The sequence below is a fragment of the Crocodylus porosus genome, unplaced genomic scaffold, assembly GCF_001723895.1.
Source record: "Crocodylus porosus isolate Cpor-Errol unplaced genomic scaffold, CroPor_comp1, whole genome shotgun sequence".
NCBI classification, from domain to species: Eukaryota; Metazoa; Chordata; order Crocodylia; family Crocodylidae; genus Crocodylus; species Crocodylus porosus.
In genome coordinates, this window is record NW_017728951.1 from 54,606,189 (window position 1) to 54,633,202 (window position 27,014).

Below are 27,014 nucleotides of genomic sequence, written 5' to 3' on the forward strand. Positions count from 1 at the left end.
AGTATATGCAACTACACAAAACAATCAGTGCAAGTTTAGTATAGTAAGTAATTGGGAATAAGGATTTTTAAGCATTATTCCATTTTTCCTAGCATGTATTATCTGAAATAGCTTTGATGCATTAGGCATATGCTGCCAATAGGAAATAGAGTTATCACCATAGAAATAAGTTCAAGCTAATGTGAAAAGGCACATTAAAAAGTGCTTAGACCTTCTATTACACTCTTTTGTCTTGAAACATCTTCCCTCCCTAGCCCTTATTCACTTACCCTTACCTCCTGTCTCTGAGTGCAGAGGCTGTGTTCACTATATACTTACCCGAGTACTTTGCCTAAATACTGCACACCCCCAAATGACTGGGTTCTTCCTAATGCTTGCAATTTGGGAAATGTTGCAAACTAACCAACTCAGAAAATAGGTAACAAGACTAAGTTGATGTAATTCAGGCAATGGCTAGGTTAACCTTATGGAAAAGCTAAAGACAGACAAGACTGACTGAGAAGCAACTGAAGGACACTGCAGGTAGATAAAAGGCAAGTTATAGGGAAAAAAACTAATACTAAACTTGACCTCTTTCTCTACTAAAGAGAAGCCTGAAAACATGATAGTCTAAGAGCATGTCTACAACAAGACACTGACTGCACAGTAGCTGACTAATATTGCGCAGTAGCATGTCACAGTGCTAACAGTGCTAATAAGCTACTGCACAATATTATTAAGCTACTGCACAGTAGCATCACTTAAAAGGCATTTGCCAGTGCTACTGCACTATGACTCCTGTTACTGTGCATTTATTTAGTATTTGGATTATACAAGTACTAAATAAATGCACAGTAACCACTGCACAGTAGCATGTCATGTAGACATGCCTACTGACTACCAATTGCTGTTTCTTTTGAAACTATACCTTTGACATCTTCATTGTCTTGGATCATGGATCCCTGAATGGAACTTGGCAAAGTTCTCCCTACAAAAAAAGAAAGAGTGGACTATAAAAGAATGAACAAAACCAGAGTGGTTCTGATTCGTGAGAAAACTAAACCATAATGCCATCATGTCTATATCTAGGACCCTTGAAAATCCTTTTATTGCTTATGTCAATATAACAATAAGGATATTTTATGAGTGACAATCTGTATATTGTTGAATGTGAGAATAATTGTATACGCTTCCCATTCCAGTTGATTCTAGCCAAAATTATGTCTTTTTCAGCCTTGCTTGGGTTCTGTTTGAATGGCCTAACAATTGTGTCTTTCCGAAAAATCAAAGAACTCCAAACTCCTGGTAACCTCCCTATAGTCAGCGTTGCATTAGCCGATTGTGGGATCTGCATCAATGCATTCATTGCTTCTTTTTCCAGCTTTCTCAGGTATGTGACTTTTTTTTTAACAGATACTCAAGAAGACTGAATAAATGAAATTTTGAACCTAATAAATTATGCTCTACCATATACATTATTTGTTACCGTATGTTTACATAAACTTATGGAACAGCCCCAGGAGGGAGGAACTTGCAGGTTTCCGGTGCCCCAGCCTGTTGCATGGCCCTGCTACTCCCTAATTAACAGGACTGTAGCACATTGAGCCAGGGGAGTCAGTTGTTACTGTATGTTTCCATAAACATTCATATGTAGGTTCACAAGGAATTTTAGAGAAATTTAAAGCAATTTATGCAAATCTGTTTACATGGAGTTTCAAACAAGCTGCTGTTTCCTTAACCTTCTTCATTATTGCAAGCTTCAGTAATTCAGTCAGGAAAAAAAAACAATACTATGTATTTATGGGTGATCAATTACACAACAAACAATTGATCCAGGTTCCAAAATAAAGTCACATAAGATGTTTGTTAAGTAACTTCACATAGGCTATGGACAGAAGTTACACATAAATTGGTTTAAGTGATCAGAACCTGGTTCAAACGTGTAACAGAACATAAGTTCAGTGCACATAAAACAGTTTTAAAATGGACAAAACTGGTTTAAGATAAACCTGATTGAATGTAGTATCAGACTTAACTGATTTGGGTCAATCCAGTTTATGCAACTTCTGCCCCAGACCCCTTCCTGGTTTAAATTAACCCTGAGTCCTCTAGGATCCCAGCATGTTCTCTAGGCTGGACTGTGCTCTGCTTTCTACTCCAGAGAGCAGGGCTGGTCCCACCCCACCTCTCTCTAGCCCCAAGGGGTAGGGACATGGCGAGACACCAGCCAGCATGACCATGTTAAGGCAAAGGGGGCAGGGAGGATGTTAATTCTTCCCTCCTTCCCCTCCCCCCATGCCAGGTCAGCCGGTCTGCAGGTCAGTGGTGGAGGCTATTTGGCCTAGCAGACCCTGGCTCCAGGGCAGATGGGACAGAAGAAGGAATTTACCCCCTCCCTACCCCCTTCACCTTAACAGGGCCATGCCAGGATGGTGTCTGGCCACATCTCACCACTGGAATGGCAAGGGGATGGGTAATGGCAGCAGCCTCTGCCAGAGTGCTCAGGAGGGTCTTATTTCTTTCTCCCTTCCCTGTCCCACCACCAGGGACTGCAGCCATTCTGGCATGGCCTCTTTAAGGCTAAGGAGACAGGGAAGGGGTTAATTCCCCCCTCCCACCAGGGGACTGCAGCTGGGAGAGAGCAGCTCCCCCCTCCCCCAAGCGTGGTGGGAAAGGCAGCTCTTTGCAGTGCTGCCCAGCCCCAGAGGGGGACTCTTCCCCCTGCTTCTCTCTTCCACCTGCAGGGCAAAGGGGGGCTCTGTTTGGTGCTAGAGAGGGACTTCCCCCACCTATCCCCTGCCCCCCACCACCACAAGGCAGGGAGGGGGGCTCTGCGCAGTGCTGCTCAGCTTGGCCAAGCCTAGGCATGGGGAGCACCTGGCACTGAGCCACAGCCCTTGGGTGTGGCCCCACCCACATAGCCCAAGATGGCCCCGCTCAGCCCTAGCTGAGGCAGATGCACAGTGTGGTTGGCAGGGCCACCCCCAGGGGCTGCAGTTCAGTGACAGCCACTCCCTATGTCCAGGCTGGGCTGGGCTGGGCCAGGCAACACTGCACAGAGCCCCCTCCCAGCCCCACAGTGGGGGGGATGAAGGAGGGGGAAGAGTACCCTTCCAGCACCAGAGTGTTCCTCCCCATCCTGTGGCAGAGGGGGTCAGGAGCAGTGGGAAGAATCCTGCTCTGGGACTGGGCAGTGCTGTGTACCTGGATTTCTCCTAGCTGTCAGGGAGCTGCTGTAGTGGGCAGAGCTCTCCCCTCGTCCTGCTCCCCCACCACAGGGGTCTGGCCATGCCCCCATCTGATCATGTTCCGTCTTCCCCCACCTTCCAAACCCCGTAGGCCAAGGTGGGGATTTAAACCCCTCCTCACTCTTACTCAAGCTTGCCAGGGCCTGGCCATGCTCCCCCCCTTCCTGCTCCCTCAGCTTCTCCGTGGAAGAGAAGGAAGGGCTGCTCTAGCACCCCCAGGCTTCTGACCTGAGCTACTACAGGCATGTGCCTGTATTTCTGGAATGAAAAGGGAATCTCTACCCACTTGCAAACTGTTTCAAATCTCTACAGGTGAGACTAACCTGCAAAGATTAAATCAATTCAGGCTCGGGCTTTTTGAATGTCTATCCCTAGCCACAGGGAATATATTTTTAAAACCATGAATTATAACCAACAACTCAAATAAGAGAGCTAAATTCTTTGATAAGTACACTATAATTTGGTCATCTCATGATACAAACAACTGAATTTTGCAAATTAGCAAGTCAGAAACGAGACACAATAAAGCCCCAGTTCATAAAAGCATATAAACCTGTATTTAAATCCATTTAAATTACAGGCAGCCTTTCACCATATATCTACATTTAAATATATGCATATTTTCCTTGATACTAATGATGAAACTTACATGCATTGAGCCAAAAAAAAAAAAAACCAAGGAGAATGTAACGAGAAGAGGACTTTTTTATTTATTTCAAAAGTTGCAGTTTAGTGTCAATGTATATTACTTCATTTACTACTAGTATAAAAGTGATGGAAATCATGATGATAATGGATGGTAAGGTTTGTGAAGTAGGGGCTGTCTTTTTCTTCTGGGGTTCTATAGCATCAAGCACAACAGGCCCTGATTCATGACTGAAGCTCCTGGACACTCACAATATAATTCAGTGGTTAAAGAATCCAATATTTTCAAAAGCTGGCATCCCTTTTTGGTACCCACAAATTGTTAACACAAATAACAGCCTATAATTTGGGGTTTGCAGTTACTGTTACTTAGTGGCTTTTCTGAATGCTTGATTTGCAAGCTTAGGCTCACATTTTAAAATGAGGGTACCTTAAGTTAGCCCTTCTGTCTCTAATTTTGTATAGATCTGTTAACCACTTGCAACTCCCACTTATTTGAGTAAGAGCTGGAGTCAATGTAGCTTTGCAAACCAAGTCATTAGTACTGAAGTACTAGAATATGAATGTAGACCTATCTATGATACCCCAAGGGGATTCTTTGGTGTTATGAGTATACTTAAATGGCAATCACCAAATGATTTCGAACCTACCTGCCATTTTTCAAACACAAAAAAGGAGGGGGTTTGTTTTTTTAAGATTAAAAAATGAAAATCTAACCCTAAACCACTACCATTATAGTTTATCTAAAGATTTAACATCTTACTATTTCATGAGGTTCTCCTGCATTTATAGACAGACTTGTTTTTTTAGACTATATTTCCATGATTTGCGTGAACTCACTGAAGAGCTATTTTCTATTCTAAAACAGAAAGAAAAAATGTATCATATCAGACACCAGCTATGTAATGGTACTGTATTAACATTATTTATACTGAAAGTGTTTTATGGAAGTGTTATCCACAAGACAAACATACATTGTAATATTTTTTCCTAAAATCATGCTAAAAATATGTCTTTATTATATTTTGAAACCATTTGTTATTTGCTTGCAGGTACTGGCCTTATGGCACTGATGGCTGTCAAATTCATGGATTTCAGGGTTTCTTGACATCATTGGCCAGTATTAGCTCTTCTGCTGTTGTGGCATGGGACCGCTATCATCATTATTGTTCTAGTAGGTGTTATTATTTACTTAACTACCTCAGTTAATCTTTTGATTTTAAAAGGTAACTTGTTTACATGCAAAAAATCCTAATTAGTGACTATATTAGTTGCAAACTTTCTACATTAAAGATTTTTTAAGTTGCAAACATTTCAAAGATGTATCTAATATATGGCATACACATGTATGGTGTCAGGATCCGTACCACTACAGCAGGCTCCATGCAATGAATAGTGTAACCCTGAGACACCCTTTCCAGGCTGTCTCCACATACTGACTAGGGTTGCCAACCCTCCCAAATTGGCTGGGAGTCTATCAGAGTCGGTATTGATCTCCCAGTGACTATTGAAAGCAATTCAGGAGATGGATATTGTGAACAGGTTGAACAGTACAATTAATGACATTTTGTCATGTTGGGGAAAAAAAATCTCTTGGAGTAGCTTCAGTCAGAGTTGACAGCCCTAATACTGACTAATCATGTAGAACCATGCTCTAAAATCACTTGTGCCACTCAGTGCCCTGACAGGTATCAAATGACACATATAAAATGGATCTTTAGCCCAGCCTTGGAATATTCTGTACCAGCAAATTTGCTTGGCGGAGTGGAGTACCATTGATTTCAGTCAGATTTTTGCCTGAGGGCAGGAGATACAATAACTGGTCTACCTCAAAAATATGCAGAAGATAATATTGTTACTATATAGTACCAATAATTTATAGGGAAGAAACACCATCTATACTAAGTTTGCCCAAACTATTTTATTCTAGAATATCATTTTCAATTTCTTGTCATTCTTAATTTCCCTTTTTTTGCTGAAATTTAATATATTGGCTCATAGGGAGCAAATCATTTAAAAGGCTCAATAAGTTTTGCTGCAGTATCTTCATATATTGACAGAAAAGAGAAAAGGTTTTCTGGTAACAATATTCTTTTGCAAGTTAGCTTCATACCTCAGCTGAAAAATCAAAGAAATGAAATATTTGGAAGAGAGCTACATCCTAGAGCAGGGGTCGGCAACCCTGTGCATGGAGACATTTTTCCTGGCACACTGGGAGGCATGCAAGAAAATTGTTTTTTGGGTTTTTTTAAGTTGCTGCTCTGGGCACTCACATGCAGCCACAAGTTCCAGCAGCACTACAGGCACCGTGATGGAGCCAGGAGAACACAGGCAGGGAGGCTGTCTGTGTCCTACTGCCCCTGCCCCTTGCTCCCAGGCTGCGCCCTCCAGCCCTGCAGTCCCTGGAGAGAGCTGCACATGGTACAGGTCTGGGGCAGGTACTGTTCAGGGTTGCTGCCCTGGAGGCTTCTAGAAGGTGGCAGAGCCCTGGGTCCAAGCAGGCAAACACCCTGTCCCACCCAGGTGGGGCAGCACTGGGGTGCCAAGTGCTGGGGCTGGGTAGTCGGGGCAGGACCTAGGCAGTGTGGAGGGAGGTGCCATAGGCAAGCCTGCCCAGTTGGGGCCTTAAGAAGGTGGGGGCTGTGTGGGAAGTGTGGGATGCCCCAGGGCTCTGTGGGCTCAAGCTTTGGTGGGCAGGCAGGCGAGGGGGACCAGCAGCACCTGTGGTGGGGCCTGGCCCAGCCCACGCTGCTCTGCAGGGATGGGCTGCAGCTGCCCTGCATGCAAGGGTATGCTGCCTAGTTGGGGCAGCACACTGGGTTTGGGGGGCTTCCCTCTCTGGGATTGGCCTCCCTGCACACTGGGCATAGTACATGCAGGGCAAAGCCATACCTGGTGCAAGGACCTGGCCACGGGAGCCCCTGGACCCTGGGAACGGCTACCACAGCTGTCCCAGCCTGCCCAGGCTCTGGCCCTGCCTACCCACATCTCCCCTCAAGGAGGCAGAGCTGGCTTGGCACTGCACAGAGATGCTACACTGCAGGCTCCCTGCTGGCTTGACCTTGAGCACTGGCTGCAGTAGCTGTTCCCAGAGCCTGGGGGAACAGCCTGCAGCTGCAGCTCTCACTAGCACTGTACCCAGCATGCACAGAGGCCAAGCAGGCAGCCCTCTGAGCCCAGAGTCCTGCTCCAGCCAAGTAGCATCCCTTCATGGGCAGGCTGGCTGGGCCCCACCTCCAGTGCTGCTGGGCTCTGTCACTTTGGCCCAAGTCTGCAGAGCCTTGGGGCAGCCCCCACTCCCCGCCTGACCCCCACTCTTCTCCAGCTGCAGCCTTCCCAAGGGCCTGGCCAGACCAGCCTGCCTACGGTGACTCCCCCAGTGCCTGCTGGTCACTGCTCCTTGCTCTCTTCCCTCTCTCATCACAGCTGGCGCTAGATCATGGGAATTGTGGGGCTGGTGCTAGGTCAGGCTGGGGATGGGAATTCAGCCCAGCTGCCCGATCATAAGGCTGGGGAGGGGAACTGAGTCATCAGACTCAGTTCCTTTCCCCAGCCCGATCACAGCACTTGGGAGGGGAACTGAACCTGGGCTCAGTTACCTTCCCCTGTGCTGCGATCGGCTTTTCACAGCCCAGCAGTGGGAGATGGGGAGAGCCAGGGCTGTGCTCCCAGCTGCTGCTGAGAGCGCAGCCCTGGTTCTCCTGTCTCCCACCACATTGCTGCTGGCTGCTTCAGAACTCGAAACATTTCAAAACTTTTGAAATGTTTCGACAAGCCTCTTTTTGTTTCGAGGCTGTTTCGAAGCCCTTTGTTTCAATTCTATTTTGTTGTTTCGAGCTTGAAATGAGTTGAAACAGTGTCACATCGAAACAGCTGGTGAAATTTCACACAGCCCTAGTATTTAGTGTAAAAAAATGAAACATTTATGATTATTAACTCTATTAAATATGCAGTGCATCCTGCCATGTACCCCCCCCACCACCCCCGTTTTGTTTTTGTAGTGTGCTGGCATCGAATTCCTTTGGAAATAGGGATTTATAGGAGTGTCAAATTGTAGGGGTTTATTGAGGGGTACAGTGTTCATTTTAATAATCAAACTATCTGCCAATATTTCTTTGGCCGTGTTCATGCACATTTCCACTGAGTGAAATGAGTGGTCATTTCCACTGAATTACACTGTTTCTTAAGATCCCATTAGATTTGTGCATGCACTTGTGAAGTGGAATTTCTGTTATAATATACAGACACACACACGGAATATAGCTCCCCAGGGGCTACTCCAGTTTGTGCTGGAAGCCAAACTACACTCCAACCAGCCTTACTGTTGGAGGGAAGGGGATATAAAGATAAGCCAAAATTCACATACTGCACTGAGAAGCTCAAAGATCAGTTTTTGCTTCCCAACTGAAAAGCTGGTATGAAAAACACTCATAAAATACAAACTATTTTTCCTGGTTTTCAGAGTTCCTTTGACTACCAAGCAATTGCAACAGCACATGGAAATTCCATAATCTAAACTATTTGTCTAGGTCCTACCGTTGATTCAAATGAACTCCTTAGCACATCTTCAGGTGGTTACTCAGTAGAATCTCTCTAGCATGGCAGCTAGCGAAGCCAGGTTGCTGAGAGACTATGCTAAGTCAGTGTATCTTCCCTGTTTCCTGCCAATTCTTACTGGCCATCACTTTCCAATTAGGGATTGCAAGAACTCACAGAGAGCAGAGATGACTAACACCTTCTGCTGTCCCAGAATTGCTCCCAGAAAACTTTTTTCATCAAAGTCCCTACATCCCTGACTTTGTTGGTGGGTTAATTCAGTCTTTCATTCCTGGTTTTAAGGCACAGTAGACTGTTTTCAGGGAAACTTCTTGAAATAAATATCTTTAAAAAAATACTGCTAGAAAACTGATGAGCCTCTAACTTATTATCCACGGCCTTCATGGTAGATGCTTAAGTATTTTCAAAGCTGTGGTGACATGTTACCTCTGTGATAAAAACAACCAGTGCTAAGTTACATGTGTGCTTGTATTGAACATACCAAATTTACCAAAATGCAAAATGACTCTGAACTTAAGACACCTTCCAATAATTTCATACCTCCCCACACCTTGCCCCCCGTGCCTATCTGCCCCTGCAGTTTCTACCACTCCCACATGTATGCTCTGGCCCAGCCTCCTAGCCCTGGTGAGAGCTGCTACTGCTGCACTGACTGTTACCTGGTCAGAACAAACACATGCTCCATGCCCTAGGCTAGAGTAGGGCCAGAGCCATAATGGAGATGGAGTAAAAATAAGCAGCAAAGGTGGATGGGGAGGGTAAGAACGGGAAATGGAGGCTGTGGTGAGCAGACAGGGGGAGCAGGCAGCAGTTGTAACTCTGATCCCAGTCAGGGCCAGGACTGGAATCAGAGCTGCAGCAGCCACATGCCCCTCCCCCCCCCGCAAAAAAAAATCTTGTGCTCAAATCTAAGATGAAGGATTCTCACCCCCGAAATTAAATGACCTGGGAACCGGATCTTGAGCTTGAGTAAATACAGTATTTGTTATAAATACAGTATTTGTTATATTGACTCCGCCAGGAACAATAAGCAAAAAGGTTGCCTTTCATTCTGAAGTTTTTGTCAAGAATTCAATGTGGGGAAAAGAAAATTTTCTTTTCAGGCCCCAATAAGGTCATGGGATAGTTTGTAAGCTGTATACATAGCAGTGGCCTTTAGACACCATAATGGCAGCCTTCATAGTTGCCAAAAGTGCTGGACTGATTATAATTGTCTTTGGAAAGACATTTTCCTCTCTGCAACACAGAACTGATTCTTTTTTATGTGCATTTCAGAAGTCTTTTCTCCTCTATTCAATAACATTTTATATTAAAAGCTTGGGCAGCTTGGACCCTTAGGTACAAATACATTTCTTTATTTTGTTTGCATCGTTACTTACTGATAATGAAACAGCAGCAATGCTAGTACCAAACATTTCCAATGAAAAGCAAAACAGGAAATGAGTGGTTTTAAAAGCCTGTGCTCCAAGGCTATTTGAACAAAAAGTAGTAAGTAGGTTGTGCTTTTACCCTTTACGTGCTGATCAAGAGAAAAAGTAATTCACATCAGGATTAATCCCATTACCAGTACTCCAAGCCATATCTGTTCTCAGCCCATACATTCAATTCCAATTGACAGCATTATGAGTTGCAAATTAAAATACCATTTTTATGGTCTAGGAGGAATTTTGTATCTTAGGGTCTAATTCGCGGTCAGAATTTCAAGTTTGGTTCATCTGGAAAAATACATCTGGGGATAGTCTTCCAGGATTCCGTCATGTAATCTCTCATAATCCTCTTCCAAATAAGCCATTGTCTTTTTATTATTTATTATTACACTTTTTAACTTGATACTTGAGACTGGGATTTATTCTGCACCATTTATCATAAGATTCAGAGGGTTTATGATGAAAGGAGCAATAGAAACATGAGGAATTAATGTGATTATAAATTATTTGAGATGATACTTTTCAGCCACTTTTGGCACTAATGTGCAAGTAAAAAGGGCTCACCAAAGCCCTTGGAACAGAGCATTAACTGCCTCCATTGGATCAAAATAATCAAGGGTTGGAAACCAGGAGTTAGCATTTCCCCTGTATAATACAAAGATAAAGAACATCCCCAATCAGAAAACATGATGAGTTTTGACCTAAGAAGGAAACTATTTGGTTGAAGAAATTGACCTCTGCAAGTTTAACATTTCCCCCTGCATTTAGATGGTAAAAGATAGATGGAATTAGTTATTTATTTTTAAAAGGTACGGTTACCTAATCATCTAGCACTGTTGGCTCTTTGAATGAAGGAAAGGATCATTCAAGAATATTCTAGGGCAGCAGCAAGATATGGGCAGGAGGCTGGACTGTAGTCACTGGATTTGTGTGCCTACTCAGAAGCAAGTAGCTTCCCCACACATACACTGCTGGCTTAGGAAAGAGACAGAAATTTCCATACTTAATGGAAATTTACTATTTAGAAATCAGCAACTATGACAGTTTGAATCAACTGTATTAATAAATAAATTGATTCCCATGCATGAGGAAGGAGCAGTTTATTGGCACAAGTGTTGAAAATGTCCAATGCCACCGTTCCATATTTCCTTCTAGGTCAGAGGTGAGCAAAATACAGCCAGCGGCCCAAATCTGGCCAATGAGACCATTCTATCCAGCCTGTGGGACCCCTAAAAAATTTAGAAAATTCATATTTATCTGCCCTTGGTTCCAGTCACAAACGATAGGAAGCAAAGGCAGTAGGACCTAGGGGAAGCCTGGCAGGCTCCCACAACAGCAGGGCCCTCCTGGTCCCGCCCCCCCCAGCCCCAGCAGGGACTTCTGGCCTGGGACCATGTGGCTGCCCTGCACCAGAACCTCAGGTAAGGGGGAAAGGGGTGGAAGCAGGGGAAGGGCAGGGGAGGACCCTAGGCAGGGAAGGAGCCCAAGGAAAAGCTGAGCATGGGGGGCTGGGAAAAGTGGCCCCACACCTGCCCTGTGCCAGGTGCCCTGCACTGCAGCCACTCACAGCCCACCTGGAGCTGCACGTGCCTACTCTGGACAGCCCCCTGTGGGCTGCCAGTGGCTGCAGCATGGGGCATCAGGCACAGAGTGGGGGAGGGGCTGCTTTTCCCCCCCTGTGCTCAGCACCAGCTTGTAACCCAGCCCCACTGCCAGCCTGGGCCCTGCGCCAGCTCTAGGCTCACCTGTCGGAGCTGCACATGGCGACTGCAGCTGCAGCCTCCCTGCTTGCCACACTGGGCAGTGTTTGCCACCACAAGCTCTGGGCAGACAGCAACAGCCAACACTACCCTGTATGGCAAGTCAGGGGGCTGCAGCTGCTGCTGCCACACGCAGCCCCAACAGGCAAACCCAGAGCCAGCACGGAGCCCAAGCTGGCAGCAGGGGTGGGTTACAAGCTGGTGCTGAGCATGGAGGGGGTGGGAAAAGTGGGCTCTTGCCTGCCCTGTGGCCAGTGCCCCATGGTGCCGCCACTTGCAGCCCACATGGGGCTGCCTCTGCCTGCTCCAGACAGCCCCGCCTGGGCTGCAAGTGCCTGTAGCAGGGAGTGCCGGCCATGGGGCAGGCAAGGGGATGCTTTTCCCTGTGCTCAGCACCAGCTTCTTCCCTGCTGGCAAGGTGCAAGAGCCAGCAGGAGCATGGGGCCCACACTGGTACCCTGGGGCCAGTGCCAGTGGGGCCCAGAGCAAGGTGGCAGGAGTACAGGGTCCCAGCCAGCAGATGCTCTATGCAGCTGGGCCAGATCCCCATTCCCTGCTGGTGCAGCCCAGGCCGGCTCCACAGACACCTGCCAGCCTGTGCCCCACTTTGGGCCCCACCGGTGCTGGGCCTGGGACACTGGTCCCAAGACATTGGGACATTGGTCCCAAGATGGTGGCCAAGGGGCAAGGCACCTGTCAAGGGGTGGGGATACCCATGCAGCCCTCAACAGCCAAAATAATTGCCTGCCACTGTTCTAGGTCCTGTTCTTCCAGAAGTAATTAGCTAGAGTTTACAGAAAAAAAAGGAGTGAGAGAAAAAAGAGGACAGAGGATTTTTATATTCCTTTTATAGAAAGAAAGGGAGAGGAAACATAGTAATAATTTGGAAAAAAAATATCCTGTATCAGCTAACTATGACTTTGGTTACAACAACAGTTGGGGATTACCACTGAAACAGTAGAAGTACAGCACACTCTTTATAGATTACAGTCTGTTGTAGCAGACAATTAATTACAGGTTCTCATTTCAAGTTCTGCAACTACTTCAATTTACCTTGCACTTCAGCTCAAACAAGCTATATCCTCTAGTGTTAATGTTGTACTGATCCCTCTCTGGATTTAGTCAGTTACCATGAAGGGCTCAAAGCCTCCCAGGCCCTTTTCCTCAGGCTCAGGTAGCCCTTTCAGTTACTAGGAAGCTTCGAGACAGCTGGTTTCAAAAGAACTTTTCAATCTTTTGTCATGATTTCTCCTTCCTTGCTGCAGTTTCCGCTCCTCTTTACTTATCCCAAAACAAATGCTCTTCACAAATTCTTCCCAGTTACCCCCTCACACACAGACTGCTATTAAAGTTCATAAACAAGCCTGTGTGCTAGTCACCTGTACCAACAGGCTCTCTAATTCCCTCCACCTGGAAAAACAGGCTACTCCCGGCAACTTGCCTTCCTGGATGATTTTTGCCTTGGCCATAACTTCTTCCTTACTTCTGTAAAGCTGGCCTGAGTTGTTATGGTGCAGAAACAGCATGCTTCATAAATCCAGATTGATTGTACATGGAAATGATGTAAAATTCTATTAAATTAAAAGATGCAATAGAATTAAAGCAAGCATGCTGGAAAACATACTAATATACATAGTTATTATTACCCATTTTATTGAACTTATGTAGCGTGAAGGTTAAAACACAGGTTTTGGTTTGTTTTTTCTAAAATACCAGAAGGGATTAGTTAAATACTTAACACTAGCAAAATTGTATCTGAAAACAAGTTCAAACATTTACAAGTTAAGCCACTTTTGTGTTAAGCTTGACAAAAAAAAATCTTAATGCAGAAGTAGATTTCATTTTTGCTGCCATAGCAGTAAAAATAATGGCTTAACAGAATTACCAGAATTTGCAAAACACAAAACAAATTTGACATATTGTACAATAAGCTTGTCCCAATTGACTTGAAAATAGTAGCTGTATTAAAAAAGTCACCAGAACCATTGTTTATAATAGAAATATAGTTGAGCCCTTTTATATATAGCAGCACTACCACACTTGTTTTAACATATATTTATATTCAAAGCAATTTTAAAAAGACAGATATGTAGGACTTCTCATTTTATAGCAACTTTGAGATGGAATTTTTAAAATAATAAATCTGCACAATTTTACTTATGGTTATACTGCTATATATCAGGAACAATCCTATTGTATTCAATTAAATTATTCTGGATTTATATTTTTTCAGTATAATAAAAACCAGTTGTGACCCTTTGAGGCCAACATGTACCATCTATGTATGAGTCATGCAAAACAGAGAATTAAATTAACTTAATTATTATAAAGCAGTTGTGTTTTAAAGTAAGTACTAAGTACTGTAATAAAACATATAGTATTTTAGTATATTTTACATTATATTTAAAATTTAAATTACAATGTGATGTACTTATATTGTACAGAGTGATTTTTCCTATAGTAAGTATACAACAATTGCACCAAACTTAGGTGTTTCAACTTCCTTGTTCTGTTTTTAATGTATTTTGGCCACTGATTCTCTCTCTCCAAAGCACACTTTTAAAAAAGAAAAAAACCCACCAACAATTAACATACATAAGACCATATAATATACATATATATGGCAGGGAGAGAGGGTAGATAAAAAAGGCAAACAACTCCCATGACTCATCTGACTCCATTACAGTCAATGGAGCAGCATAGCTCACAACATCTGTTAATTTGATATTTATTGTCTAAATATGGATTGTGATGAAATAGTATGTTAATCACAATGTATGAGGTGACTTTTTACAACTCATTTATACTATACCGATGTTAAGGCAATGTGGGAAATTCTTTCTGTCTCTTATATCTCAAACTCTGTACCTAAATCCACAAGGGCACACCTTAAAGATATATTTCACTTTCTTCTGTGGATGGTAAGCAACCCCTATCACATGCTACAGTGAAGTGGTGGAGGGCATTTGGAGAGCACCTCAGAACCACTTATTCAATTCTGGCACCAAAAACTGAAGGTAAAGTTGGAATGGAGTCTCTATCTCTGAAAACACCATTTCCACTCAAGAGCTCACCCATGACAAAATTATCCTTTGCCTTCATAAAAGCAGTTCTGGAGCGAATTTATTTCCCCTGAATTAGCCCAAGTTTCTCTTTTTTAATTTCCCAGGGAGACCTTCAAATGCAAGAAATTTCTTCCCACAGACTCTAAATTCAACTTCTGCATGAAAAGATTTACATTCAATGTATTTTTTAGTCCCAGCTAAACACAATCCATTGCAGAGAACTATTTTTTAATTTGAGTTAGTTTAAGCTTTTTTGCCAACTTATAATCTTTCTTTCCTTGATTATAATTATGAGAACAACAAATGTAACTCAATGTGTTTCAGTCCTTATTTCTAAACCCGTGTGGCTCTGGCATATGAAGTCTGTCATAGGCTAAAGAAAACTATGTGGGAATCCCTTGTTAAAATAACAGTAAAACATTTCTGCCAGCACTGCATACTTGCTTTGCACTAACCAGCTACCAAACTGTTGTTCTCATCCTACACTGCTCCTTGGCAGCCTAAAGAAGCAGTATGTCACCATTATTATAGATGGGGTCTTGCTAGCTATTGCTTGTCTAGCATTTGATATGTACCTATATGGAGAGTAACTTTCTGTTTCCCAAAGTCCAAAAGCTATTGAACCTAATGTCTTGGTACATTATTCTAATTTGAAGCTAATTGGCCCTAGTGTGCCATCCTTTAAGTACTGAAATATGAAAGTGACTACTGCCAACACTTTGAGTGTTTATGCTTTTACATTTAAGAAGCACTATTACTATTACCCAGATTGTAATATGTGTTGGCTCTTTTCACCCTCATTACAGCCACAAGGTACACAAATTATATAGCTATGGAATGGCTATTGGTATGCAAGAAAGGATTATTGGGGTCTGTATTAAAACAGCAAGAATGATCTTCACTGGGCCTGATCTTTATGCCTCAATCTCCAGAGGAACCATGAAGGAGCTAAGTAGGAGGTGTCAGATCTGTACTTTTTGGAAGACCCAGAACTAATACACAGCATATTTTACCCTGCAGCTTTCTTCTTGCGCATACCTTTTGGGTCATTCATAAAGAGATAGCTCAAGAACAGCATCTTGCCCAACACATGACTAGAAATAACGGTCACAAGCTGGCAGAGGGTAAATTCAGATTAGACATCAGGAGGCGCTACTTCACTGTCAGGGTGGCTAGGATCTGGAACCAACTTTCAAGAGAAGTGGTGCTGGCTCCTACCCTGGGGGTCCTTAAGACAAGGCTAGACAAACACCTTGCTGGGGTCATTTGACCCCAGTACTCTTTCCTGCCACGGCAGGGGGTTGGACTTGATGATATGCTCAGGTCCCTTCCGACCCTACAAACTATGAAACATGCTGTTCTTAAAATCAAATCCTATTCTACCACTATTCCATTTGGGGTAGAGAGGGAGAGAGAGGATTTGGATAGCTTCTGCAGAAGGCTGCATCCCATTTGCATGTCTCTGCACACAGTGTTGCCAATTCTCATATAAATAAAAAAAAGAGCTAAGTTTTTCATGCCAGAAATCATAAGAATTGGCAACACTGTGAGTGAGTGGATTCACCAACTCAGCTGAGCAGAGGGAAAGAAATAATAGGAGCTACTGCAAGTGGAAGGTAGATTCCTTCCACTAGCACCAGTGGAATTACCTTTTGCAAAGCTTAACTATTTAGATTGGGCAAAAGGACAAGATTTAGTCCTAAAAAGACAAAAATTGAAGGACATAAACCATATTTTTACAGAAACAATGAACAGAAAGACTGAAGAACTGCAAACAAATATAATGTGTGCTCCAACAGAAAGGGAAAGTACTATGGCGCTTTTTTTAGTGGCCAAGTGCTCAGTTAAGTCTTAGAAAATCAGAAATTAAACAGCCTTTTTCTCATACCTTAAAATGCTGGGTTTTTCTCCCTTTTATTTGCAGGAAGACAGGTGCATTGGAGCACAAGCATCTCATTGGTGATATTCGTCTGGCTGTTCTCTGCTTTTTGGTCTGTAATGCCACTGTTGGGGTGGGGTGAATATAACTATGAGCCCCTAAGAACTTGTTGCACGTTGGACTACTCGAAAGGAGACAGGTGAGGCAGTGCATGGTCATTTCCTATCTGTTTTCTGTGAAATGGGGTATAATGGCAACAGCAAGTATTTTTCAGTGTTAATGCCAGGCATCCTGCTGCCCTAAGCAACTGCCTACCAGCTATCTAAAGAAGGATAAATGGGTAGAATTGTGCTTGTTAGTGCATTTTATAAACCAAATGCAAAAAGAATTAACAAGGTCTTTTTCCCCCCACCCACCAGAAATTATGTCACATTCCTTTTTGCTCTGGCCATTTTCAATTTCCTGATCCCAGGCTTCATCATGCTGACAGCTTATCAGTCTGTAGAGCACAAGTTCAAGAGAATTGGACAGTTTGAGGTAAGAAAACTTGTCAAACTCCCCCACAAAACTTGGACCACTTATGAGTTATAAAATCCTGAAAAAAAAATTCCCCTCAATTCTACTTAGAAAGTCTTTGAAACAATCTGTTCCTCTCCTAAAAAATAAACCCCACGTTAGCCACTAGAAAAAGCTCAGGAGTAGCTTTGCTCAAAAAGCTGAAAGCTATATTTCTTAATTCAGACTTTTAGTACAAAGCTCTGAGAAACCGGCAACACTAAAGATATGTTACACGTATTCAGTTTCCAAGTGTGAGCAGGAGAGGAAGTTGGCTTTACAAATGTAGCCACTTTACACTTGGCTGAGGTGATTCAGAAATCTTTATGAGGTGGAAACAAAGGAATTGTTTCTTCAACAATGCTCTGGAGCACCAAGTTTATGATGATGTAATGTAGTGATTATATAACCTGGTTTCTTAGGCACATACTGCACATTCAGTGGGCTTTACACTTGACTAGTTGGTACAGACTGAGCGCTCTCAGCTATCAGAAATAGTTAATTCTTAGGGATAGTATTTTAATGGAAAGGGTTTGTCCAAGCTGATTAATGTATAAATGAACGTTTGCAGCAGTGTGTGGTATTATGGGGTCTACTTAAGAGGCAGGAGATGTGTAAGCCTTAACATGAGTATTCAGTATGCAGTACTCAAATACTATGGCAAGCTTATGAAATAAAGAAGGCATTAGTGACACTGGAAGTTTTGATTCTGGTATTTATGGCAGCATGGCTAATTTTTGCTTGCAGTATTTTCTTGTGCAATTTATTGTTTGTGCAATTCTTTCAGAAGTTCACAAATGATCTCCCTATCCTGATTTTTTTACCCCACAAAGTTTCAATGTTCCCTCCCACCTGAAGTTTTCAGCAGATGTTAAACTATTTACACTTCACCTTGTCAGTTCATCACATGATGTATTTTTATTAACTCTGGCAACAGGACTTGCCAGCTGACTGAGGCCATGGACAGACATTAATTTCTAGTACTTCACAGTATTCTAGTATTTCACAGAAATTCTGAGCACTAGAAGAAGAGTTTGGGAGTCAGAGCCTACAAGTCCTACAACCAGGAGGCACTAGGGCTAAGGACAGACATTCAAAAAGCCTGAGCCTGAATTGATTCAATCTTTGCAAGTTAGTCTAACCTGGCTAGGCTAAATCAGTTTTGTAACTAGACAGACATCCCAGTAATGCAGGCACATGCCTGCAGTGGCTCTGGCTAGAAGCCAGGGGGCACTAGAGCAGCCTTCCCTTCCCTTGTATGGGGCTGGGCTGAGGGGGGCATGGCCAGGCCCTGGCAGAACACTGTGATTATTAGGGAGCCCCACCCCCTTTATAACAGCATTTATCAGCTCTGTTATCAGCATTTAATATCCCAGCAGAACACAAAAGCCTCGCTCATAACAAGCTTTTCTTAAACAGTTTTTTCCAAAGGAAAATGCATGCCGCCCTGTGGCTCCTTTACTATTCATTCCATTCAGGAAGAGCACACACCAACTGCAGATGCTTCCTCAGTCTGATGAAGGGTTTTTAAACCCAAAAGCTTGCTAAGAAAATTTTTTCCAACTATTTGATTTGTCTAATAAAAGATAACAGATTTACCCAAAGAACCCTGTCTGCCTTTTCCAAAGGAAGGAATGCAGGGACATTACCATGTGAGCTGTTGATTATCTCCAAAAAGTCCTAAGCGGACACTGTCCTATCTGCCTTACACAGCAGCTAGCATACCACATGCTGGCTACAATCTGTGCTGCACGAGAGAGGAGGAAGGGATCTCTGCTTATGCAGTGAGTGGTGAGAGAGGGGGAGGGGGGCACAGGGAAGTCAGCGGACCTTGCTGTGTCTGCAAGCCTCTGCCAGTGCTGCAACCAGGGAGCGTCCAGCTCTGCTGTGGAGCAGAGAGCCCAGCCCAGAGAGCATGCCAGGAAGCTGAGGGGTTCTGGTTTGGCTTAAACCAATAAAGGGTCTGGGACAAACATTGTGGTTTAGCCCAAATCAGTTAAGTCTGATACGACATTCAACCAGATTTATCTCAAACTAGTTTAAGCCATTTTCAAACTGGTTTATGTGCATTGAATGTTTGTTCTGTTACTGGTTTAAACCAGTTTCTGACCACTTAAACTGGTTTATGTGTAATGTCTGTCCTTAGCCTAGTGGACTGCTCCTTGAGACACCCACCCCCACACCACTGCTAAGGCAGGGGGCTGGCTGTCAATAGGCAGCTGGTAGCTGCCAAAAAGCAGCAGCTGCCATGGACAGCCCCTCACCCTATAGAATTGATAAGGGTAAGAAGAATTGTTTTCCTAGCTTCTTCCACTCCCTGCCTCCTGCATCAAGCAACAGCACCCTCTAGGTGACTCAGAGGGGTGCACAGAGCAGGGGCCATTGTGTCACAACTGGAAGGGGTCCTGCCATGGGAGAATGCCAGCCCCCTGTCTCATTTTACCAGTTACTGGGATGGGTCCAGCTGTGGGAAACACATCTGGTTCACAGTCTGGGCAGGAGAAGTAGGCAGATGCCTATGGCTATTTCCAGCCTGGGGGAACCCTTGCACAGACCTAGGGTGACCCAGGTGTGTTTAGTGGCTGGAGAGCAGCAGCATCCATAAGGCACCCCTGGGAAGAAGGGTGAGAAGAGCACTGTAAGATACTGGGTGTCCTCAACACCCAAAAGAAGCATACACACACTTTAGCATAGGAGAGGAAAGATATTTCTAGTCAAAAGAGAAAGAACTTTCTTCCAAAAGAGCCTGTTTTATTCCTCAGGAAAACCCTTAAATGGCTGTATTCTCTCTCTCTCTATTGGGAAAAGAGCTTTTCTCCTAGCATGAATATCATGGCCTAAGCATGCAGTTCTAGCAGGGCAAGTATTTGGAGTCACATCCATATAATCCAAATGAGCTCTATAAAAGAACAAAGGACAGTATATCAGTGCAGTATATAACATATATTTAGTCTATTTAAGACACCTTTACTGAGTTTGAACAAGGATTAATATTTCACTGTGTTAAATAGAGCATGTAATTCTATAGTTAAATGCACGTGTTGCCCTCATTTTTTTCAGTTTAACACTGGTTTACCAGTGAAGACACTGATCATTTGCTGGGGACCCTACTGCCTTTTATATTTCTATGCTGCAGTTCAAAATGTGACATTTATTCCACTTAAACTACAAATGGTATGTAAATATATCCTCAGATAATTAAAAAGGCACATTGTTCATTCTTTTTTCTGACTTACTCTTATAGCACAATATCAGTTTAGGAATTAATACTTTGAAGCACAGCGTATAAATTAGAGGACAGTAGTTTCTTTGTAGTGTATTCTACCAATTTTAGAGTACAACAACTTATTACAGTAATAAATATCATTAGCAGGATCATCACGACTGATTGCAAACAGTTTAAGAAGTTTCATTTGTTGCTTCAGTAGATGGCTTTAATCTGCATCTGTAGCTTGAGCATTATTAGATTGTGCAGTTTTTCACCTGCCAACCATTCAGATGTTATTATTCTAAAATGTCATTATTTGCTGATACAGTGCATTCATTTAGTAAGTGAACCTGTTATTAGCAAAGTCACTCTAACCAAAATGTAGCTTTTTTTTTCCCTCCATGATTAAACACTGTTCTAGAACAGGAAGAGAAGAACTTTCCGACTTGGTTTTCTCTGCTCCATATTTGCTGGAAAAAGCAGGAGATGCCAAAAATCATACAAAAATGTTTACCATATGCACATAAAGTTATTCAAAATCATCATAAACTTGTCTTGAGGGACTGATTGGCTCATGGATTCAGTAATAACATATAGAGCCTTTTATCTTTAGCTCACTGGTTAAACTCCAGCACAGATTGCAATTAATCAAAAGTCTTTAATCATATATTAGGTATTCAGTATCCCAAATTAAATGAGCTGGTGATCTCAGTTTAGTTCCCAATTGACAGGTGCCCACAGCTTAACATTCGCTTCTGCAAACTGTGCATTTGCATTCAGTTTCTGTCTTAACTGGGTGTACCTACATAAGCTGTTTACTGTGCAGTAGACTAATTAGCTCCCCAGTAAACATCTTGGCATTTACATGTGTGGGACTATTAGGCTGGACTAAACTAATCAACTCCACAGCAGGGTAGTACTTTTTAATGTCCCCAGACTCCCTGCCAGCTGGAGCTGCTTCAACCTGGCTGGGCATGCTGTGGTCCCAGGCATACCTGTGAATACAGCGCCCAGGAGCAGTAAGTTCCAGCATGATAAGTGTCATGTGCATGTGACACACCCACTGAAATGTAACAGGGGCACAGATGCTAGACTAACTTCCTATTTTTGGAGGTGCCCCCTTCCAGATCAGAGAATACTGGCTGGGTGGCATGTTGTCTGTTTTGCTGTTGTCATGTGCGTGGAGGATTAATACTATCCAAAATCCTTTACCAGAACCAAATTCACTTAAAAAATAATCCATCCAATTCCTGCAATTAAGAATTTGTTTGCTAAAGGACAACCCAAATAATTCTTAAGGCTAGACTGAAGTGATGCTACATGGATCCCTGTGGTAATTTCTCCAAACCAACTCTCCTTCCCCCGCCCCCAACGCTTACCCCCAACACACACAGGCACGCAAGCTAACTTAATTTCGTATTTAAAGTGTTGTGTCTTATAACAGGTTCCTGCCATTATTGCCAAGACTTCACCAACCATGAATGCCTTTCTATATTCCCTGGGAAATGAAAACTACAGAGGAGGAATATGGCAATTTCTCACAGGACAGAAGGTTGAGAAAGCAGAGGTCAATAATAAAATTAAGTAACAAGTTTTTCCTTCCAGGTAAAGTTAATGTAGACATGTAACTGAAGGCAAAACAACATAGGAAACCATATACATACTGCAACTTAGTTAATGGTGCTTCCATTGGAAAGGTTTTTTTCATGTATTTCCTGGATTATCACAGCTATAACACTACAACACCACACAAAAGAAAATGAGTCAGATAACTCTTTAATTTTTATTTCAGTCTATTCTAGGCTTTTTGTCAAACAAATTGCTTTAAACCCAATGTTGGTTGTAGTCAGTATCAGTTTGTGTGTCATTGCAGATCTTGTGTGTGCTGTGAAGCATTTTTTCTGTTACACTAATGTCAAAGTTTAGAAAATTAAGTGAAGTAGGATATTAGGTTATCCAGTGAAGCCTACCAGAATTAATTTGCATTTGGTTTGTCCATATGGTATATCTGGATTACCAGAAGATTAAAGAAGTGTCCAGAATTATACCATATGTCTATGTAAATAGCTTGTTCATCTGAATATTTTAAATTCATATATAATGAAAGTTTGCAAATGTATGAGGCTGAATCTGCCATCTTTATTTGTCAAAACATTCCAATGAGTGTTTTCTCCAAGTAAGAAATATTAGATTTGATCCTATCCCAATTTAATTCCCGTATATCATTCAATTTGCAACCAAGCTCTACTGCTGCTCATCCCCTTCACAATAAGCCAACTCAGATTACTCCATTAGTTCTTTTCATATTTTATCAATCACTAAAACAGAGGCCAAAAATGGGTCAAATTTTATTCTAGAACAGCACTGTAAATCTGGTGTCACCAAATTCCAGTGACTTAGTGGAGTTACAATTCTCATGTCATTGAGAGGAGACACGGGCCTTACTGTAACTCAAGAAGCCAGCAAATATTAAATAACTGCTATATCCTTCTAATATGAATATTGAAATGATTTCTAGTTATCAGGATGCTGCATTTAAGATTTATTTTTTACTCAATCATGTTTTTCAGCATTCCTATATATCTGAAAACTGGCAGTTAGTTTTGCTTGTTGTCACAAGATATACCTCCAAATAATCTATTTATAAAAATGTGTGCATGACACAAAATGAGAGAGAGTGTGTATTCAGAAACCCAAATCTAATTGGATTTTACAGAGATCTTGCAATTAAGTAAAGTGCTTTGAAACTAAATGGCATCATCTCAAACAAGTTTTATAATACTCTCACAGGCCACGTCCAGATGAGCATGGCCATGTGGTATGCGGCACCACATACCACATGTTCAGTTGTTCTCCACAATTGAGGGGAAGGGGGAGAACAGTTTGACCCCTGGTTATCCAAGCATCAAAAAAAACTGTGGGAAAAAATGCGTAGAGGTACATGCGGGCTGCTCAAAATTGGAGCCTGGCCAGCTGAAGGGCCAGACTCCATGCAGCAGGATCACCACTGCTGCAGCCCTGGAAGGCCCCCAGAACCCCAGGTAAGGTGCTAAGGTCATCCCAGTGCTGGCCCCGACCTCTCCTATTCCACCCAGGGTAACCTGCCATGTGCCATGGGGCACGTTGCACAGGAGTTCCCCATGGACAACTAACAGTAGCATAAAGTGCACTGCTGCTAGTTTTCCCTGGGGAACCAAATGTCCACACACATGTGGACATGGCCACAACGTATAGTCTGTGGGCCCAATAGTGTCTGAGAATTCCTGAAATGCAGCCCCTATAGTCCATCTTCACAAAAGAGAAACAACCTATGGAAACTTTGGGTTTCAAGGGCCCTCAGATAAAAGTGGAGTGATAGCTTGTAGCCTCATTGATCTGCATCTGCGTGTTAAGAGTAAGTGTGGCTACAGTCTGGTCTGTTTTTGCAAATTTGATATAGTCTTTGGACTACTGGTGAATTAGCTATTCCAGCTGTCAGCTGAACAGGGATAAAACAAATGCCTTTGAACATAAGAAAAAATGTTGAAGTCCTCAAGATGAAATTATCTGATTCCATATCTGATAATTATATTAATATTTTACAGCATGCAGATTTTACTTCTGCCAACACTAAGAGGTACCCCTATATATACTCAGTATATTCATGCCCATTCTCCTCATTAGTGTCATTGGGAATTATTTTTATAAGACTTTGACGCGTAGATTTAAAAAAAGACTTCTAAGCAAGCAACAGAAGGGAAATTCTCATTCTTATCCCCACACAGATTTTCTTGAGGTCTTATTTCAAGACATAGCCCAAACACTTTAAATGTAATTCATTACAATCTAAATTATCACAGGAATTAAGCACCTACAGCTCCAAATGAAATTCCTGAGCCCTCAGTTATGTTTTTGGAGAAAGGTGGCGGGTGGGGGGAGGCTCTTACAGGGTCAGCTTTCCTGCATCACCTACAATTAGATAAAAAAGATCATGAGCTATATTGAGGCTTCAATTTTCTGTTCTTATCTTTACACATTTATCCTTACACATACTGGGTTTCTTCTCCTAACACTAAAGACTGATTTGGGAACTGGATCTGGTGGCAGACAAAGAATGTGCATCTATGTCCACCATGGTACTATATTATACTTTCAATAAAAGTGCCACCACCAGGAAGGAAAGGAAGGTAAATGTAGATTTTATAAATACGGATCTAAAAAAATCACAAGGGTCAGAGGTTTATTTTGACTACCTGGGATTTATATTATGGCTAGGCTGTAGTACTGCAGCCAAGGACCTGGAGGTTAAAATGGACCATTAACTGAATACAAGCCAATAGTGTGCTCTTGCAAAAAAAAGCCAACAGCACACTAGGTATATGGGAAATAATTCTTCTGTTGTATTTGTCACTGATGAGGCCTCATCAGGAGAATTGTATCCATTTTTGGGCCCCACACTTCAAGAATGATGTGGACAGGTTGGAAAGAATCCAGTGATGAGCAACAAAAATTATTAGAGACCTAGGAAACCTGACTGAGGAAAGGCTGAAAGAGCTAGGGTTATTTAGTCTACAGAAGAGACAATTGTGGGGGAATTTCATAAGTCTTCAAACACCTAAAGGGCAATTCCAAAGAGAACAGAGATTAACTTTTCTGTGGCCATAGGGGAATGGACTCAGATAAATGGCCTCAGACTGCAGCAAAGTAAATTTAAATTGGAGATTAGGAAGAACTTTCCTATTATAAGGGTGGTCAAGCATTGAAATAGGCTACCCTAAGGAAGTTATGGACTCTCCATCGCTGGACATTTTCAACAGCAGTTGAGACCAACAGTTGGCTTGGATGTTTTATTCAAAGATGATCCTGTCTTGAGCAGGGGCTAGATTAGATTACCCTGTGAGGTTCTTTCTATCCCTACTTTTCCACCATCCTGAGATCCTATGAAAACTGTACTATACAAATGTGAGTGTTAATCATAAACATGTATCCTGTTATCAAACATATCCCAATTAAATGTGTTATGTTTCATTAATCAATGGAAATTGATGGCTGGAGATGCAAGTTGAAATTAAATTGCAAAAACAGATATTGGCATGCAATGTACATTGTGTGTATATGTTCACGGAGATAGAAAGACTATAAATCAAAGTATAACAATCTGTTTCTATATAAATGAATATGGCTGGTCTGATAAACATAAGATGTTTTTCTCTGAAAGTGTGTAATTTCCTTCCTAAACAGAATGAACCGTGTGAAGTGAAGCTCCTGCATTTTAATTAAAGAAAAAGATGTGTGCACACACATGTGCTTATTTTAAATGTTGTATTGAAATCCAGCCATGCAAGATAACTCTCAAAAGATTACTTGGAAAACAAAAAGTCCATGAATACCAGGAAATAAATGCACAGAAACATGAAAAAATAAAGAAATCCCAAACTGATGCAAGTATAAGTAATATAATTTTAGGACTCAATTGTATATAGAAGATGAATGAAAAGCATCACACAATTTTTTTCTACACTTTCAGACCCTTAGATGTTGACAAAGAGGAAGACAATGTTAGCTTTCTTATGTGAGGAGTGTAGTAAATTTCAGAGTGTAGGTACAGAACCTGGTTTTAAGACTGCAAAATCAGTGGATATAGTAAAAGAGAAGAACAAGCCCAAGCCTTGGGCCTAGATATGGATTTGCCTTTATAGCTGATAAAACAGCAGGAGAATTGTGCTAAAGATTAAATTTTGAGAGATCTAGGCCCTGATCCAGCAAAGCATTTAAGCATATATATAACTACAAGCACGGGAGCAATTCAATCAAAGTAAATGGGAATTAAGCACATACTCAATTTCTCTTCAAGTACACAGCCCTAAAGAATAATAACTTTTAGTTAAAAAGAATTTGTGAAATATTTCCTCAGTAGTAACATAAGTTATTAATGTATCTGGAAATGTGAGGCCTGATTCACCATTGTACCTTTACAACTGGGTAAATTAATGACATATTAGCTGTAAAATGTCACCAGATCAGAATGATAATGTTTAGCTATGCAAAGGCCAAGAATTAGAAAAACTTGCTCTCCATGCTTTATCTCTACTGCACCTATGTACAGATTTTCAGTGTCTAGTGCTGTCAATCTGATGAAAATTATGAACAGTAAAATTATTTTAAAAATTCAAACTTTAAAAAATAAATGCTTACTATGGGAACAATAATTCAAAGAAGACTGTGTACTCAAAACTTTGTCAAGTCATAAGACATCCCCATTTCCCCACTGCTGTCTACTGAGATGCTAAGTACTCAGGTTGAAGAGTCTAGTCTGGCTAGGCACAGACATTTGAGAAGCCTGAGCCTGAATTGATTTAATCTTTGCAGGTTAGTCTAACCTGGCTAGGCGAAATCAGTTTTGTAACCAGACAGACAACCCAGAAATGTAGGCACATGCCTACAGTGGCTCAGGCTAGAAGCCGCGGAGTGCTAGAGCAGCCCTCCCCTCCTTCCACAGCATGGAGCTCAGAGGGGTGTGGCAAGGCAGCTGTGATTAACCCAGCAGGGAACTGATAACAGTGTTTATCACCCAATTAAGAAAACAACAGAGGGACACTACCAGCTCTTGTTGATTTTCCCTGTTAATTCTACCTGCTGATTCAGCACCGACTATAGCCAGCATGTGATCTGTGAGCTAATACACAGAAACCTCCTCAGCAAGGCAGAGGGG

General features: G+C 42.3%; 1 protein-coding gene across 2 annotated transcripts in view; it reads left to right on the top strand.

The window, feature by feature from the left end:
- RGR (retinal G protein coupled receptor) overlaps positions 1-26,500 on the top strand; it is a 32,437-nt gene extending 5,937 nt beyond the window's left edge. Inside the window, exons 2-8 of one of the 2 annotated variants that reach the window (XM_019556322.1) lie at positions 1,213-1,369; positions 4,925-5,046; positions 16,606-16,759; positions 16,980-17,097; positions 20,176-20,289; positions 21,768-21,928; positions 25,544-26,500. In XM_019556322.1, coding sequence (XP_019411867.1) covers positions 1,213-1,369; positions 4,925-5,046; positions 16,606-16,759; positions 16,980-17,097; positions 20,176-20,289; positions 21,768-21,911 — 809 coding nt within the window. In that variant the 3' untranslated portion in view covers positions 21,912-21,928; positions 25,544-26,500. Of the gene's footprint in view, positions 1-1,212; positions 1,370-4,924; positions 5,047-16,605; positions 16,760-16,979; positions 17,098-20,175; positions 20,290-21,767; positions 22,248-25,543 lie in introns of those variants that run through there. The other variant, XM_019556321.1, reaches the window with a different exon arrangement.
- Positions 26,501-27,014: the final 514 nt, after the last annotated feature.